The sequence below is a fragment of the Ylistrum balloti genome, unplaced genomic scaffold (genome assembly GCF_031769215.1).
Source record: "Ylistrum balloti isolate Yb309-2 unplaced genomic scaffold, AGI_CSIRO_Ybal_v1 Utg371000, whole genome shotgun sequence".
NCBI lineage: Eukaryota > Metazoa > Mollusca > Bivalvia > Pectinida > Pectinidae > Ylistrum > Ylistrum balloti.
The window spans coordinates 868,889-888,396 of record NW_026782558.1 but is presented as its reverse complement, the minus strand read 5'-3'; the positions used below and the strand labels follow the sequence as shown (position 1 = coordinate 888,396).

At 37.8% G+C, this 19,508-nt stretch overlaps 1 protein-coding gene across 1 annotated transcript; it reads right to left on the bottom strand.

The window, feature by feature from the left end:
• Nucleotides 1-3,460: 3,460 nt before the first annotated feature.
• Nucleotides 3,461-14,278, bottom strand: LOC132559938 (solute carrier family 23 member 1-like). Its single transcript, XM_060224574.1, has 11 exons — nt 13,970-14,278; nt 12,937-13,094; nt 12,055-12,155; nt 10,033-10,172; nt 9,593-9,825; nt 7,537-7,657; nt 5,633-5,789; nt 5,009-5,262; nt 4,335-4,608; nt 3,924-4,019; nt 3,461-3,684 (listed from the first exon to the last, which is right to left on the bottom strand). The coding sequence occupies exons 1-11, from the start codon at nt 14,276-14,278 to the stop codon at nt 3,461-3,463; spliced, it is 2,067 nt and encodes a 688-aa protein (XP_060080557.1).
• Nucleotides 14,279-19,508: the final 5,230 nt, after the last annotated feature.

Here is a 19,508-nt window from a genome sequence, read left to right as displayed (position 1 = left end):
CTACGGTACCCCATCCCTCGCGAGGTAGATAGTGCATTATCACATCAACTACGGTACCCCATCCCTCACTAGGTAGATAGTCCATTATCACATCAACTACGGTACCCCATCCCTCGCTAGGTAGATAGTCCATTATCACATCAACTACGGTACCCCTTCCCCCGCTAGGTAGATAGTCCATTTTCACATCAACTACGGTACCCCTTTCCTCGCTAGGTAGATAGTCCATTATCACATCAACTACGATAACCCATCCCTCACTGGGTAGATAGTCCATTATCACATCAACTACGGTACCCCTTCCCTCGCTAGGTAGATAGCCCATTTTCACGTCAACTACGGTAACCCATCCCTCACTAGGTAGATAGTCCATTATCACATCAATCACAGATACCCTTTCCTCGCGAGGTAGGTAGTCCACTATAACATCAACTACGGTATCCCCTTCCCTCGCGAGGTAGATAGTCGATTATCAGATCAACTACGGTACAACTTTCCTCGCGAGGTAGGTAGTCCATTATCACATCAACATCCTCACTAGGTAAGCCCATTATCAGATCAACTACGGTACCACTTCATTTGCCGGGTAGGCCGTTCAATATAAACTCAGCTACTGATATCCCTTCGTTTGCCGGGTAGGCCGTTCAATATAAACTCTGCTACTGATATCCCTTCACTTGCCGGGTAGCTTGTCCAATGCAAGATCAGCTACTGATATCCCTTCATTTGCCGGGTAGGCCGTCCAATATAAACTCTGCTACTGATATCCCTTCATTTGCCGAGTAGGTAGTCCAATATAAACTCTGCTACTGATATCCCTTCATTTGCCGGGCAGGCCGTCCAATATAAACTCTGCTACTGATATCCCTTCATTTGCCGAGTAGGTAGTCCAATATAAACTCTGCTACTGATACGCCTTCATTTGCCGGGCAGGCCGTCCAATATAAACTCAGCTACTGATATCCCTTCATTTGCCGGGTAGGCCTTCCAATAGAAGATCAGCTACAGGGACCCTTCATTTGCCGGGCAGGCCGTCCAATATAAACTCAGCTACTGATATCCCTTCATTTGCCGGGTAGGCCTTCCAATAGAAGATCAGCTACAGGGACCCTTCATTTGCCGAGTAGGTAGTCCAATATAAACTCTGCTACTGATACCCCTTCATTTGCCGAGTAAGCCGTCCAATATGAACTCAGCTACTGTTATCCCTTCATTTGCCGGATAGCTTGTCCAATGCAAGATCAGCTAATGATACGCCTTCATTTGCCGGGTAGGCCGTCCAATAGAAGATCAGCTACAGGGACCCTTTATTCGCTAGATAAGTATCCTATTAACAGATCAACCACTGGTACCCCTAACTGTCTAATCTGACCTTCAGCTGGGTATAAAACACTTGGTTTTACCTGTCTAATATGACATTTAGCTGGGTATAAAACACTTGGTTTTACCTGTCTAATCTGACATTTAGCTGGGTATAAAACACTTGGTTTTACCTGTCTAATCTGACATTTAGCTGGGTATAAAACACTTGGTTTTACCTGTCTAATATGACATTTAGCTGGGTATAAAACACTTGGTTTTACCTGTCTAATCTGACATTTAGCTGGGTATAAAACACTTGGTTTTACCTGTCTAATATGACATTTAGCTGGGTATAAAACACTTGGTTTTACCTCTCTAATCTGACATTTAGCTGGATGTAATACACTTTGTTTTACCTGTCTAATCTGACATTTAGCTGGGTATAAAACACTTGGTTTTACCTGTCTAATCTGACATTTAGCTGGGTATAAAACACTTGGTTTTACCTGTCTAATATGACATTTAGCTGGGTATAAAACACTTGGTTTTACCTCTCTAATCTGACATTTAGCTGGATGTAATACACTTTGTTTTACCTGTCTAATCTGACATTCTGTATGACCTGAAATAATTTGATTAAATTTTACCACTCTAATCCGAAATGTTTAGTGTATAAGACAGTTTTACCTATCAAATACATTTTATAGGTCACAGGAACCCTTATAATCTGATTCACTATCGAATATAACATATTTGTTCGTCACAACAGTTTGTCACTGACAAGCATCAAGCAAATGAAATTGTAGCACATATTGAGAAACACCAAAAATATCTCAATATTTTTAATCTTATTTCGCAATACATTCAAAGCATACATACGGTAATATATTATTCTATACTGAAAAACAAACATTGAAAATAGGCTGATACGTAACTTATAATTCACTTATGCAACACTGTCACTAATTAAACGAATACTAGTAATGATCTCCATCGTAAGGCATTATTATCATTGTCATGGAGACTGCGGCGTCATCAAAATGGCTGCTCCGGTTGACAGGAATAATTTGGATTGCTTTAATTCAAGTTATAAACTGCAAATGATAGCAAAATTTGAAGGGAATGTAAACATGACTTACGGCAAATATGCCACATACCCTGGTATTGGACAGCATCTAAAATAACTCTCAAGAAATAATAATACATACGATAATATGGCGAGTAACATCAGAAACACACTGCGCATGCGTTATAGCGACCATAGAAAAAAATCAAAATGGAGCGGACGAAAAAATAACTAGTTGAATCGAACTGAAGAAGATAAAACAAAGATAACAAATAATTACATTGGAACAGCTACTCCTGGAATTCTAATGCTGTTTTAACTGTCCTCCGAGGTATACTTTACTGTAAACCTAACTCGTCAATAGTAAACAATATCTATAGAGATTCGGCACTTCCATGTGTTGGATAACATCATTCTGTATCTATTGCCATCAATCAGATTTCCTTCCAAGATGCTAATAATACGATATACCGCGTCTTAGGGCTTTTTTATTTTCCGAGAAGGGATTATACCATTGAATAAAATCAGTTTTACACGTTGCCGACTAAGGACGAAAGTTCATTAGAATATATAGTTTGGGGATAGTATGCTTGTTTAATGCATATACTGGAGATCATGAATTTTCATTTTAACACGAGACGCAGTCGAGGTTGTTAGCGCGTTTCTTCCGAATGGAGATTGCGAGGTAGGAAACAATGCTATGTGATATTATTTCATTTCTTCATGAAATTGTTCCTTGTATTGAAAATATTGCCTACTATAGAAGTTATCGTCTTTATCGAAATTCTGACATTAAGCCTTTCTTCGAACTCACTGGAAGCACAGAAAAGTTAATCAGATTATGTCACAAAGATTATTACTATCGCACTCTACCCTTCACATTTCGATGTTGATCATCTGCATGAACCGAGAAAATGGCCGCCATCTTTGGGCTAGCGTCAGCAGATCATGAAAATTATCCAATGGAAAAACCGTTATTTTAGAATACAGAGTCGGTTTAATGTTTGTCAATTATAGCAATATGTATAAGAAAATAAAAGATGTATTCATGACAACGAAAACATCATAGTGTCCAATGAGAAAGAAAAGGAGCTAGATTATCTCCTTTTTCTCGCCCTTATTTGACGTATACGCTAAAGCATCAGGCATGAAGGGTATATATTTGAATCCCTTCCACCCTCGCACACAGCCTGGAACGACGGGGTCATAGATCTCCAACCCATCTGTGTACATATTTCCTTCTTTGATTCTAACGTCACCCTGTTCGTCGCTTGTCACATCTCTCCATGCAGTTAAACCCCTCTCTGTAGGAGTTCCTTTAAAACAATGACGAGGTTTTATCTTAATACCCGGAAGAATAGGATATTTTAAAGTTTGATATTTGTCTGAAAAATGAAACCTCGATATTTATTTACTGAAAGTCAGAATACATCCTACACCTTACTTATTGAATTAAATAAATTTGATCATTTCCTCTTTGTTTTGGCTTGAAACAGATTAAAACACGTTACGATTAGAAATAGAACACTTGGACACGTATCTCCTTACGACTTACCGGCTATAGTATTGTCCAATATACATGCTAGCACAGCTCCCGCCACAGTAGCATTACCAAACACCATATCTAAGATTTGATCCAGAGCTTCGTTTCCTAGATAGAAAAGAACATTATATGGTTATGAAAAGTTAAATCTGCTGAGCATAAAATATACAGGAAATTAGTTACGGTTTTGTCAGTTTTGATTAGGCGATATCAAATCGGTGCAAAAATTGGTCGTCCACCAACAACTTATTTGAGATTGCCGAAAATTACTTCTAATCCGTATATTTCATTGAAATCCGTACCTGAAGTAATTAAATTTGTCATCGAAAGCTACTTTTCTGACTTTTTTGTTGAGATATTTCAAATTAAAAAATAGATAGATGAAAGAATATAAAATAAAATGAAAAATAACACGTTCCTGACCTGTCTTCAAGCGATCTGGATTCTTTTCTATCCAGTACGGTATAATGGTACCGACGGCGATGGCGATCCCCATTATGGCCAAATTCCTGTTAGATGTAAGGTCCACATGCTGAAGGTTGGCAATCATTACTCCTATGAACATACTGACCATGATCAGCATTGTTCCTCCCAATACAGGTTTAGGGATAGTGATGAAAACGGCACACAATTTACCGACAATCCCAAACAACATAAAGATGAAACCGACCATCTGGAACACACGCCTACTGGCCACCTGTCAAAGAATTGTACAAATTCTCCAATACAGCTAAACAATTTATTCAGATGTATCGCGAAGTTAGTTTGTTCTTCTTGCACTCTTTAATAATGCTAGACGCCTTAAAATCTTACATACAGCACGCAACTTGAGAAAATCAAAATTGGTTGAAATATAAAAACTCCGACGGGAAGGTGCGCTAAAACGGAAGTACAGTATGCTAACCCTTTATTTTGATATCCGGTTGTTTCTAGGACGCACGATATGTATCATACTTTTATGATATCTTATACCTTTCTGATCCGGTAATATCGTTTTTATATTACTGGCTAGTATACATATTTCCCGTCGTGATACGCAAATCGTCGTCTTTTGTCGTTCTGTCTATACTACACCTACCGTTATAGATAGTAATTACCTTTGTAACACGTATAGCTCCGATATTTCCACCATAAGAACTTGTCGAATGTCCACAGCCAAGGGTTCCGGACAGGAATGAGCAAAATCCCTCAACGGCGACGCCTCTGTTCACCGCGTGGACAGGAGGAGGCGGTAAGTTACAAGCCAATGCGCATGCGTAGTAATCAGCAATCGAGTCCAAGATTGAAATCATAGTTGCGATGAAGAACCCGACGAAAGCTTCTCCATTAAACGATGGCACGCCAAACTGGCCTTTATAGTGTTGTCAATAGAATATAGAACATTTTAATACGAATTCAGTTAAACATACACTGTATATTATTAACAGCACTGTTGTAGAGTTGTTTCGTCCTTTTATAACTTGTCTGTAAGGATACAAAGACTTGCTGACAAGACAAAAAATATGTGGTTAGATAATAGTGGGATAGAGTTTTGATTTTTTGTTAGGCTTCAGACAGAAAACAGTTCAGCAAATAGTCGTCAACAAATGTGTTTGTGTATCCATAGAAACAGCAGACTGTAAGAATAAACAAAAACTATAATAAAAATAATCTTGCGCAGTATCAATTGTGTCTTAATATTGTTGGTTTACATTAGTTTGTTAGCCATTTAAGGCTATTACCTGGGTAAGGGAAGTAAATCCAGCTGGCATTCTGTATCACTCCCGGCATGATGTCCGTCCTTGCAAAGTAGTCGGGCGCGTGCGGGTCATCGGAGAAGACTCCACACGCCGTGAGTATAGCGCACATCGCCCAGCCAGACAGCAATGCAATCAGAATCTGGTTAGATTGTAACAGTGTATTACTTTAATTCAACAAATATATCGTGACAATCGGATCTTCAATCCAATGGATATTTGTTCCAAGTATATAATGTCTTCTACATTTTTACCAGTAGACAATCATGCCTATATTTTTACCAGTAGACAGTCATGCCTATATTTTTACCAGTAGATAATTGTGTCTACATTTTCACCAGTAGACAATCATGCCTACATTTTTACCAGTAGACAGTCATGCCTATATTTTCACCAGTAGACAATCATGCCTATATTTTCACCAGTAGATAATCATGCCTACATTTTTACCAGTAGACAATCATGCCTACATTTTTACCAGTAGACAGTCATGCCTATATTTTTACCAGTAGATAATTGTGTCTACATTTTCACCAGTAGACAATCATGCCTATATTTTCACCAGTAGATAATCATGCCTATATTTTCACCAGTAGACAGTCATGCCTACATTTTTACCAGTAGATAATTGTGTCTACCTTTTTACCAGTAGATAATCATACCTTCATTTTTACCAGTAGATAATCATATCTTCATTTTTACCAGTAGATAATCATGCCCACATTGTTACCAGTAGACAATCATGCCTACATTTTTACCAGTAGACAATCATGCCTACATTGTTACCAGTAGATAATCATACCTAAATTTTTACCAGTAGATAATCATGCCTACATTTTTACCAGTAGATAATCATGCCTATATTTTTACCAGTAGACAATCATGCCGACCTTTTCACCAGTAGACAATCATGCCTACATTTTTACCAGTAGATAATTGTGTCTACATTTTCACCAGTAGACAGTCATGCCTACATTTTTACCAGTAGATAATTGTGTCTACATTTTCACCAGTAGACAATCATGCCTACATTTTTACCAGTAGATAATCATGCCTACATTTTTACCAGTAGATAATCATGCCTATATTTTTACCAGTAGACAATCATGCCTATATTTTTACCAGTAGATAATCATGCCTACATTTTTACCAGTAGATAATTGTGTCTACATTTTCACCAGTAGACAGTCATGCCTACATTGTTACCAGTAGAGAATCATGCCTATATTTTTACCAGTAGATAATCATGCCTACATTTTTACCAGTAGATAATCATGCCTACATTTTTACCAGTAGACAATCATGCCTACATTTTTACCAGTAGATAATCATGCCTACATTTTTACCAGTAGATGACCAAACCTACATTTGTACAATTGGATAGTCGTGCCTAAAATAACATTACAGTGAGCGTTGTTAGGATACAGGGATTTATAAATCATCATATTTTTCTCTGGTTCTTATCTTTATCACTAATGTAAATACTACAGGTTAATGGTAACATATGTCTATCAGATATGAAGATAATTATTTTTTTTTGCTTAATCGCTTCTACCAACATAGCCAGTTCAACAAAAAAATCATTGAAATTCATATATGTGGAAATGACAACTATCATCCTTGACCCTGCTTGTCATTTCCTTGATTGACGAATCTAAAAGTAACACTAACTTAAGAATTCGATAGAGCTGAGCCAAATATCGAAATAAATTACCCCATACAACCGTTTTGAACAGCCTACATCAGAGATGGCAGTGGAATAAAAATTTGAATGACCCCAGAAACGAATGATAAAACAATCAAAATTGTCTAAATACTTGTCATTGTTAAAAATTTTGACAATGTTTCACTTTTGTAATTGTTAAACTAGAATAGTCAGATATTCTTACCGCTGCTGTTTGATGGAAGTTTGAACGTATAATGTGTAAACCCTTTTTCCAAGTCCAAAAAGGCACGGGCATCTTCCAATTCCCCAGATATAACGACAGTATTACGGAAATAGAGGCCGTCCTGAAATACAGAGTAGAGGTCTTAGCACCAGACCACAATGTCCAATGTCTGATTTTATAGGCATTACAGAATTAGAATTAAAAGTCTTTGTGTAGTGTAATCACAATGAAATAGTATAACAATATCAGTTTAGCTCAAATGTTGTGAACGTTTCTCCAGTATTTGGAATAAACTGTGTAATTTTTCAGTCATTGTTTCATCAAAGCTGACTAAGTGCTATTTACATACATTAATGTTAAACATTATAAAGTAAACCTAAGTCATCAATACTGAGAAATTATTCCTGGTCACACGACATCATATTTAAAAACATGTTATTGATTCTATAAATCGCTAAGTATATCAATATACAACAAAGTGTTACCTCATCAAATACCTACCACAGCTGTGTACGATTAGCCAACCATCAGGAGGGTGACTAATTTACATAAAAGTCATGAAAACAATCACAAGAAATTAAATCTTTGGGGTTAAAGGTCATCGCTCAGTAGCAGCAAGATTCCTGTGAATTAAACGTCTTTATAGTAAAGGCAATTATACTCAACACCTGTTTCATAATTATCACACAATATCATAATGTACAACAACACACGAGAAATATCACAATGTTTTAACATGTAGTTACATCCTGTCATGCATTTTAATAAAAATATCACATCTTATTGCTAATGACTTTCAAGTATAAGGGTATTTTACATATTGTAACGTCGCGCTGCGCAAAATTGAAATCAAGTTGTGCTGTTGTTTGTGCTTGTTTGAACCGTTTACGAATACATAAAGTAATCTGTAGTTTTATTTCAATAAGTGGTTTAAATAAGGGGATAGTATGTTTGTTTTCATGAATATATACTGGAGATTAGGTAATGAGCTTTGTTGCGTCTCGTTTTCAAACGACAAAATTCATTATCTAATCTCCAGTATACGCATGAAAACAAACATGTTATCCATATTTTCAAATAACTTTAGTCTTAAAGTGTTGTAATTATCGCAAAATAAACGAAATTCGATTAAAAAAAGGACTGAAGTCTACACAATTTTGTTCGAGACGGTCCTTTACATTGTCTTAGCTAACCAAAACTCTCCTTTAGACCATCCATTACATAGAAAACCCGCCGAATTTCCAGTCAAGATGTCGATAGGTTCGGGTCGTGGCATATGAAACGGCTTAAATGTTTCTCTTTGTGAATCATTGTCTAAATCGTTGCTTATATTAATTCCTGGCGTAAACACCTGAAATTTGTCATGTCTATCTCTGAATGGTAAAGATATTTGTTCATTAAAGTAAATCGATGAAATAATGGCCGTCATGGACAGGACGCATCCACAGTTGTCATCGTGTTGCTTTCAAATGGAGTCTGAGATTTAGGTATCATTCTCTATATCATTATTCAGTAGGAAACAATAACAAGTATCATGATATCATTTAGTTGTGATATTAAAACTGAAGCTGATTTCTGGATGGAAATACCACATACTGTAACGATAAGGCACAAAGCATCGTCTGTATTGACAGTCTGATAGGACAGACTGACTTAAAGAGGAGAAAAGTCACTAATGTTATGACAACCACACTCTCTACTAAACCTTTTCGTGAAATATTTTAGCATGTCATTATAATAAATTCCTCTAGTGTTGATTTTACGTTAATTATCTACCAAAAGGGGAAAGATAGCCGCCATATTTGGACTAGCGTCTGAATTCAAGATTATATCGGGGATTTGATCATATAAATCGCCCAATGAAAAAAATGCGTTGCATAACCGTTATTTTATAATCGAAATTAAACGGCGTTTTAAAACACAACTTCTGATGATTTTAAGAGGTGGTCTTTGGAACGACACCAAATTGTGCATCGACATATACCTAAGATATTCTCTGAAAAGATATGTTATAGATACATACAAAAAAAGCTGTAACAGAACGAGTTTAACTTACATAACTCCAATTCCCCACTGTATGGATATCAAATTAGCAACAATCTTCGCCATCCACAAGCCAACCAGTAAGACAGTGGGTGCCACTGTGATGGGACCGACGAATCTGAGCAGGACGCCCACAAGTCCTGTCAAGCCGATCACGCTGTGGATAGAGCCCGCTATCATAAGGCTTCCCATCATCTGCAAGTAAATTTTGTTGCTATTATTTTGGCTGACGTCAATCTTATCGGACTGACAAAGTTCAAAAGATTCGCGCTTAGATTAAATAGTGCCTACACAATAAATGCGAAAGAAATAAAATCGCTGAAATATAATTAGCAAAGATTTCCCTCGAAAGAACGTGGTTGCTAAAATCCTTTGTTGGGGTTGGGGTAAGGTTGGTTTAAGAAACCAGTTTCTTAATGGCATACGTAATTTTACTTTGAGGTTGTCACTCACCCCACGTAATTTATCGAAATCGACGTCCTGGTGACCTTGAACACTCCTTCCGTCCACCATTTGAGTGATGTTTGAAAGCGACCGGTATTGAGAGTAATTGGAGTTATGCCAGTTATAGGTAGCGTTCATTTTCGTAGTGCCTATAGACAAAAATACATGAAATCACATCACTAATTTGCTGCCTGTCTAGATAGACAGAAAGTAAAATACAAGATGAAGTATTTCTATAACTGAATGGTGCCTAAGAAACACGAATTAGTACCATAAAAGGTGCATTAGTTATCTTCACGAATGACTTCCATGAACACGAGATTTAAGAAATGCTTTCATGACAAACTCACCATAAGCGTTTCCCACTATCTATACGACAACTGCATTAACTAATTTTGTTTGTTCGTTCGTCTTCTACTTGACAAATGCAACATATTTTAAACCATCTTCAACCTCAAATGAGGTAACCTAAGTCCCATTGGCATTCCTACATCCACTTTGAAATTCTTAAAATGCTTCTGAAATATACTTCCGAATACACCGAACTGAACATTCCACTCGGTTGCATTAAACTGACAACGCGGGCAAACCAGTAGTAACACTGCCACAATGCTAAGAGAGAGTTATAGATATTACATGTATAGAATCGGGCATAGAACAGAATTCAAAAACCTTTCTGACAAGAGCGAACGTTCAGCTAAAGGCCAGCCGTGAGGCAGGGGGTATTAGTTATGAAATAGCTAGAACGAAAATTGAAGAAGTCATCTCTTACGAATCCCGCAATGCGAACAAAGGACTCATTTCTTCGTCCTTCATGCAAGACGATTCTCTAAAACTTTGCTACTAAATAAAGTGTGTAATGCAGAACATGTATACATTTATCTTGTATTTATCAAACAAGTATTCACTCTATGCCATAAAGTAATACAGAGAAGCAATTAGCGTCGCCAACTCCTCTGACAGGCCAACTTAATATTGTCCGCATCAAAAACTGCTAGAATCAGCCAAACTGTCAATGCGATAATTTTAGTTGTAACTTCCTGGTTTGCTAACTCATTGCCACGCTTGTCAGATACGATAGGAGAACTTTAACAAAAGAAAGATTTACACGCAGTTGAAAAAGGGCAAGGAGTATGTAAACCGTGTATTCCGGACGAGTAAGTGTCCTCTTCCTCATCGCCAACATACGGGAATCTATGTCAACTGAGTAAGCAATGCTAAGTTCTCATCTGAGGATTAAGTATATAACAGCGAACTTAACAAAGTTACTGCATTATCGAACATAATTTATTTCAAGTCTGATTTTCTAAACAGTCCATAAAACAGACTCAAAAATCAAGCTAACATCTCGACCGTCCACCCGACAAATCTCAACTGGCCATCTACACTATCAACCATGACCGTCCACCCGACATATCTCAACTGGCCATCTACACCATCAACCATGGCCGTCCACCCGACATATCTCAACTGGCCATCTACACCATCAACCTTGACCGTCCACCCGACATATCTCAACTGGCCATCTACACTATCAACCTTGACCGTCCACCCGACATATCTCAACTGGCCATCTACACTATCAACCTTGACCGTCCACCCGACAGATCTCAACTGGCCATTTACACTATCAACAATGACCGTCCACCCGACATATCTCAACTGGTCATCTACACTATCAACCTTGACCGTCCACCCGACATATCTCAACTGGCCATCTACATTGTCAACCTTGACAGTCCACCCGACATATCTCAACTGGCTATCTACACTATCAACATTGACCGTCCACCCGACATATCTCAACTGGCCATCTACATTGTCAACCTTGACAGTCCACCCGACATATCTCAACTGGCTATCTACACTATCAACCTTGGCCGTCCACCCGACATATCTCAACTGGCCATCTACACTATCAACCTTGAACGTCCAACCGACAAATCTCAATTGGTCATCTACAGTTTCAATATGACGACCCTGAACGTCCACCCGACCCTTTCCGTTTCGTCAGATAATGTCTCTACACACCAGTTGTAGTAGCAGTGATGTCACATCTGTCTGGTCCTGCGTCCTGTAATACCAGCAGTGGTATGATGTATTCTGTAGTTCCACCTTGAAATATCGGCAATCTACGAACGACAAATCAGTTAAAAACATGTCAAACCTTTAAGCATTGCTTTTGTTTTAATGTATATGTATACTACTTAGAATAATACTATTGGTTTGATATCCGTCAGAATCAACTTCTCAAGCCAAAGAAATTGATGTAAGATACATTTCTTTATCATGATACGATAGTATTGGTATTAGAACATTATTCGACTGAGAAGTTGTCAGAAAATATCCATCCCTAATAAATCATCTGTAAGTTAGTTAACAAACTTAGTATTCAATCTATTTATCAGTACCTAACACTGTTCAGATCGTTGAACCGTGGGCAATAGTCCCATTTCGCTGGCATTCACAACGATATGTTTGATAATAGATATGTATCACTTTGCCAACCATAACACGTGTTTGAATACTAGCAAGCAATGCAAGGCTGGTGTATGACATTCATACACATGTTTAGATCATTTTATCTGATAGAAAACATTGATGGCATATCAAAAAATATTTTAAATGTTGGTGCAATTTCGAGTCATTCTTTGGTCTTCAGTGAGTTTATATTTTCTCCTTTACCTTCTTAAAACCCGATACACATTTTTAATCATTAAGTATTGACAGAAAAATTTGGGACTTGTTCGAATCTTGATGCGGAAAAAGCGACGTCTGTAAATAATGTAAATAATGGTTTTCTTGTTCTTTTATTTTGATTATTCCAGTGCCCAAATTGAAGACCGTTTCTTAATTTAAATCGCAATAGAACATATCCACTACATTATTCAAAATAATTCACTCATGACTTACCTGGGACCAAATATGGACATAATGACTGTTGTGAAACCGCACATGAACATCGTTGATCCAAGCAGGTTGCTTCGGAGAACAGGATCATGCTCGCCATGAACAGCCTGGGCCACGAGTAGGGATATCATCAGCTGTGTGGCGAACGCCAAGAGTGCTTGCTGGAAATAACAATTTATTGTACAGTAAGCATGCAGGGAATTAACATTTTCGTGTCAAATACACTACTAAATGAAACTTTTAAAACACGTTATCTTGACGCGTGTATAAAATACCTGTCGTAAATGTACCCAAATTTTGCATGTGTATATATAGACATGGCCCTTTATGGTCGAATCATATTTCTCAATTTATGCCAAACTACTTATGTTACAGACAAGGGAGGGGATGAAATCCATTCAAGCATTAAGGAAGAGTAGTGTTTTGAATCAAGGTATTATCCACCTATCCTTTTGAGGCCTCGACCCCAAGTCCTTTACATGGAAGGAAATGTGTATTGTGTCAACAACTGTTTTCATACAACGACTTGAGGTAAGAAACGCTGCGCGGACCTTTATGATTATGTTGGGAGAAACTGGTGTGAACTTGCATTGTTCGTGTCAATACACTATTACAATGACGCGTTTATTTTCATAAGTAGTTACGATATTGGTTCAAAGTCCTAGTAACTCCTTTGAAACAGCAACACACCAAAATCCAAATAACTGCTCTAACCTTCATGATTAAGACGGCGATACAGTTGAAGAATTTTATTTATGGTTTTGTCACAAGGAGAAAGATTTTCTTAATGAGACTGAAAAAGAGTGAACGAGAGGCGAAAAAAATAGCGTTCTCGCCTTTCGCCAATACCGCCGGGGTTTATGTTATCACTTGAAGATGAAAACCGGTACGAGAGTTACATTGGATTGTCGGATTTCTTGGTAAAGACTAGATTTTCCAAAGACAACTGTTAATGCTTTGATAAGTCAAATAACATCGGTTTCGTAATTACAATAAATTAAATATTATCAATTCAATCAGAAATACTATTACTAACCTGGAATGCGAAGACGATTGTAAGATGAATTGGGGGGTTGTCGCTGATCTTGTAGACAAGAGGTGCAGCTGTCTTCACTAGTGAGACACTACTATGATTCGTCAAGCTGGTATCCTCATCGGTAGGCAGACACGCTTCCAATACCGATAGACTATTCTTATCAGGATGAAGATTCCCACATTGCACCACGTCGGTGTGTGAAAGTGTCGGGCTGACCTGGGTATCCTTCATCGTTGGAGGATAGCGCTCCATAATATCTGTGTCATCACCGAGTTGGTTTCTGTCAAATGCTTCGCCACTTTTGTCCATATTCGCAGGTAGGAATTTGAATTACTGTTTTTGTAAACAGATGTCTTCAACACGTTTGTTATTATTGTTCAAAATTTTGTGGAAATGTAATCCACCAAATTGTTAACTACCCGAAGGCACGTCTCAGCAAGGGTGTTTGGGGTAACAGTGAGCAGTTTTATAGTCAGAGCTGGCTGGTTCGTTTACCGGCGGATTATTCATGCGTATTTATTTTATACGAATACTGACGTAACATAATGCTGGTGCGGACGCCATTTCCTCTCGATTATAGTAGGAAATGAAGGAGTTTTCTAACAAATATATATCTTAACTACCAAGGTCGCTTACTTGTTAGATTAAGAATAGACTTGAAAGCTATGACAGTCTACCTTTGCAATTTAAACTTATCACATATCTTCTTTTCATCCGAGTCATCCGAGCTATTTTGATTACAACGAACGCCTGAAAAACTTTTTCATGTAATGGAATATCAGTTAAAGATAAGGATACTCGAGATATTTTGACTCGCCGTGGCGGTGAACCAAGCCGTTACAAGTGTGATTTACTACAAAGAAGCTCATTACAAAAATGATAATTTCTTAGCGTGAGCATTAACATCTGAAATATCGAAGTAGGCGATAGACCATTGTTAATATAACCGAAGTAGATGTATGACGTCACGTGGCGACAATGCCTTTATTGTAAGACATATCAATAGAGCAATTTAATACGGTAATCAACAAGGTATCATAAAAGTGACAACATTGGAATAGAACCTCGATAACAAACAACTTAAAGATTTAAAGTAAAATTAGATTGTAAACAGTGTCTAAACAAAAGTGCTAACATGATAAAATCCATCGAAATATTTTCACTGTAAATGTCCGATATAACAGGTCGGTCGGGAAAGAATACATTAAGTTCGAGAATCAACAATTGTGCACTATGCCAACTTTTTCCAACCATCAATCTTACGTAGAGACAGCAAAACTGTGCCTGAACTTTCTGACCAACTGCTTAAAAAATCGTTTCAATTTATGTATACGGATGTTGTTTGCTTTATGTATTTTTATACAAGCTTCTAGGTTGCAGGTGGTAGACATAAATACCACATTCTGATTTATACACATGTACGAAATCGAATGAATGATAGGGCTTGCTCACTTCGCCATTTATTAGAGTGCCTCCAAGATTTCAAAATTAGGCTTTCAGAAGCACTGACGAGTGTTTGAATAATTAAACATCTGTATCTGGACTTGTTTTGAGTGTTATTCGTTTGTGTGTCTTTCGCACAATCTTCTAAATGCACAACAAAATCACTGAAGCGTGACAATGACTGCATACTCGGATTTCCATGGGTTATGATATCTAGATCTATGCATAGATCATATTGCATCCCCATGAATTCCATTAGTAGGTACAATGTTCACATATTTAGATTACTATACTACGTTTCCCATGGACAAGTAAATATCGCAGTTTCTACCTCCTTCTCTCCCCCTCAGCTATGTGATATTTTACATACTGGTGGTGGGGAAGCCTTCCACAGTATACTTCAGTGTTCTGCGCCATCATGAGGAGGCCAACGCGAACATATCGCAGCTTCCCGAAGGCACGCGCACGTATCACATGCATTCATCCTGAATACACATGGATTCAAACTTAAATGGCCACCATTGCATTCTGGTTCATTTGATTCCTCCAGATGATATAGCGGTAAGCTTGACAGTCGACGGGGACGAAAAAACGGTTACTGCTGCTGAGCGCCAAAAGCACGGTTTTTATAACTTGGTATGTCACTCGGCTAGGGGCTCAATGGTTACCCAAAAAAGAACCGTTTCACGGAATTCGAAAGTACGAATGTCTTGTGGAAAGTTTATAGATGAAGGCATCTTGTCTCTTGCAAATTGAATCATTAAGGTCGGTAAACTGTTAACATTTTTCCTCTGATTTGCTGGTTGCTTGGTTACAAGTTTTCCGTTCCGAGACTCTTCCAATCGCTAGGAGTTTTCTCACCGACAAACGACAGCGTCTCTGTGACATGAAATGACATTGTTCCAACATCAGTTGATCTAGCGTACAGCTCTGATATATGTATATATATTTGTAAATATTCTTATCTTATTGAAAAGAATAGATGTATCTTGCAGACATGTTTATACTTTCATTGGAGGAGCTTGCCTTTTGGTTTGATTACAACCAAACGGACAGATAAGACAACATATCAAAGGTCATCATTCAGCAGAAAATCAACCAGTAAATCAATGTTCAACATTTTAACCTCCCTGGTCGTTCTATAATGTTGACGAGTGTCGGTATTCTGGAGAAAATTTGTCCAGTTCTGGATGCAGTAACACTACTCTTGAATCTTAATTCACTCTTCAGACTAGTCGTAATCGTAGCCCTGGAAAGACGCATTACAATCAATCTAGCGGATGTACTGTCACGTTTGAAAATCTGATGGAAAGTTTACATAAGAACCACCAGGTGTCCTTCATGATCGAAATACCTTACATTCGCTATTGATGATGTGGGGCAAATCAGGCTTTTTAAACTTGTCCGTACTGAGAGAGATGCTATCCTCCAATTTAAGAAAGTTGAATTTGTAAATAAGGGAGTGGATACTCTAAACATAAGCAATATTTTACACCAGATGTCTTTTCAAACTAACTTTCCACCGTACTTTCAAAGCAGAAATACCTCTATAATTTCCTACAGTTACTCCGAGCCCATTCCATCCAAACATTTTAATTATAAACAAACGATGCAACAGATGAATGTATATGACCTTGGAACAAGTCCTCCGTCAGCTTGTTCTTGTTCTACTTCTACTTGTTACTATGGTCCAACGGGATTTAAGCATTATTCAAAGTGATAAGTTACGAGAGCTTTTCATGAAGGGTCCTAAATATCGCGAAACCTTGCCAGGTAAATGGAATATGAATTTCGAAACACTTATGGATTGCGTTGAAAACTGTGCCAGAGAATGGATGAAACGAGAAAATTCTGTGTCCTTTTTCGCTTTAAGAGAGGGTTAAATCTCTTCGGACCATCATTTTTAAAAGAATTAGCAGCTTGAAATCAGATTTGCTCGACCCTGATGTTAAATTTACACTTTAAGATTTACATGACAGGTATGATATCGTGCCTGCGGATCAGGAGTCGAGTACATTGTCTGCAGACATTATTATACTTTCTGTTTATAAAAAAATCCTTGGTTTGCTTGATAACACGGGAACCACTACCTATGTATTACTTAATTTTCCAGAGAAACTAGATTTCCATTGATTTTCAGGGAATAGGAAGCAAGGGAAAAAAACAGAAAATTAATTCGTAAAATATATCTCTAGATTGAGGTAATGTCTTCAATGTCTTCTGTCTAGTGGACACTGGAGAGCCTAGTAATATGGGTGTGTTATATCTCAGTGCATGATCTTAGTATGTGACTAAAGGTGGGGCCCCTACAGAATTAGTTATATTCGTCAGTGTCTTCAAGTAAAGATACATTAAAGAGATCAAAATAGAGCTGTTGCCCCAATGTAATTTTTGGGAGCCCTTTTTCTTCCTGTACTTTATTTTCTACTTTAGGTATCCCTAGTGATATCTGTCCTCAAGTGACCTGACTGTTGTAAGGACGTTAAATACACGTATCATAGACCTCAGTTTCTCCTCCGTTGTGAATGGCTGGAAATTTTTGTTTCTATCTAAAATTGTGTTTGATTTTCCAATTTCGTATAATCCAGGGTGGGGGGAGCGGTCAGACGTGGGCGCGACCGGCTCCCGTCTCTACCCACACTCGGAACTCCTCGGGCGTTAGTTACATTCGAGGAGTTCCGAGTGCCTCTACCCATACTAAAATTGACCATGTGACAATTTTTTGCGAGAAAAGTCAACTGAAATATCACCATTAGTTTTCATTCGTTCAAGTAAGAACAGACCTGAAGGGAGGGTTCGTATAATTCATATACAGCACGGTTCTTTTTTTTTTTTTTTTAATTACTATTTGAAATAGCGACCCCAAGTCACCTTTCAAACCAGTCTCAAAACTAAACATGGATGAGAAAGTATCAGCGAAAACCTAGATAGGAAATTTGGTAAGATGATGTGTCGAAATCCCATATACGTGTGTTCTTTTGTAGACCTATCATTGATGGTAAGCAAGCAAAACTGCACACCAAGCACCGTGAAAAATCGACACATACACGTATGAAATTTCCGGAAAGGGTTCTTTCATTTCTTTCAAGAAAAAGCGACAAAAAGACTTTTTTTCAGTCAAATACCAAGAAGATAATTTCATCTTTTAGATATCGCAGTCCTAAGATTGAACTTGCACAGCTACGGACAGAGAAAAATCTATATATGAAGAGACTGCTTTCTGGAGCTATTTGCAAGATGTAACAATATGAGATTACTAAGGGTATCATATGCGGACGACGGGCCTTTTCATAAAATAAATTATTTGCAACACCATCCTGATTTTTTTTATCCCCCACTCCTAATCCTACCGGAGCTTCGCCCCAAGACTCTATACATATTTTATTCAAATCCTGTCAAGCATCACAGCTCCCGGTACACTGTCTCGTGAAGGCCGCCCTATTGGCTTGAAAAAAATGCAGATTGGTGACCTAAATTTCAGTAGGCAATCAACGTAGAGTTTTAAAAAAAATGGAAAAATCAACACCGCGCTTACACAAGATTACAGGTCATTTCTGTTTTCATGAGCCAGAATGTCGGCTTTATTAAGATTGTACACCGGGAGTTTTTAATCGGAGCTGTGATGTTTGACAGGATAACGTAGAAAACAAGAATAAACAACAAATAAGACAATAAAGAACCACTATTATCACTGTATATCGCGGACATATAAATGTGTTTATAAGCAACTCTTCACACAGAAATATGGTACGAAGGAGATATTAATGTTGATGTTTTAATAAAAGTAATGCAAATATTTCGTGCAATGACAATATGAAAATTTCCAAAGCTGCACAGGATTTCTTTGAAACATCGGGTAAATTTAGTTGATTCTCATTTCCCCCTTTTTCAGTTTTCAGGTCCTTTCCCATGCAGAAAATTCAGATATATTTAGAAGGAATGGATTGAACTTGAAGCAAGCTACCTATGGCATTGGATGAGATGAATTTTTGCAACGAATGAATGTTTGGTGTGGTTGTCCGTTTTGAAATGTGCCGTCTATGTCGGAGGGGAACACTAACAAGACCCATATAGGCGTTTTTTCGATATCTGGCGA

Excerpts from the sequence above, each read along its gene's own strand:
- LOC132559938 (XM_060224574.1), bottom strand. The coding sequence starts at position 14,278 with ATGGACAAAAGTGGCGAAGCATTTGACAGAAACCAACTCGGTGATGAC. Across the intron at positions 5,790-7,536 it reads ACTTCCATCAAACAGCAGCG|ATTCTGATTGCATTGCTGTC; the intron begins GTAAGAATATCT and ends CAATCTAACCAG. Across the intron at positions 4,609-5,008 it reads GAGCTATACGTGTTACAAAG|GTGGCCAGTAGGCGTGTGTT; the intron begins GTAATTACTATC and ends ATTCTTTGACAG.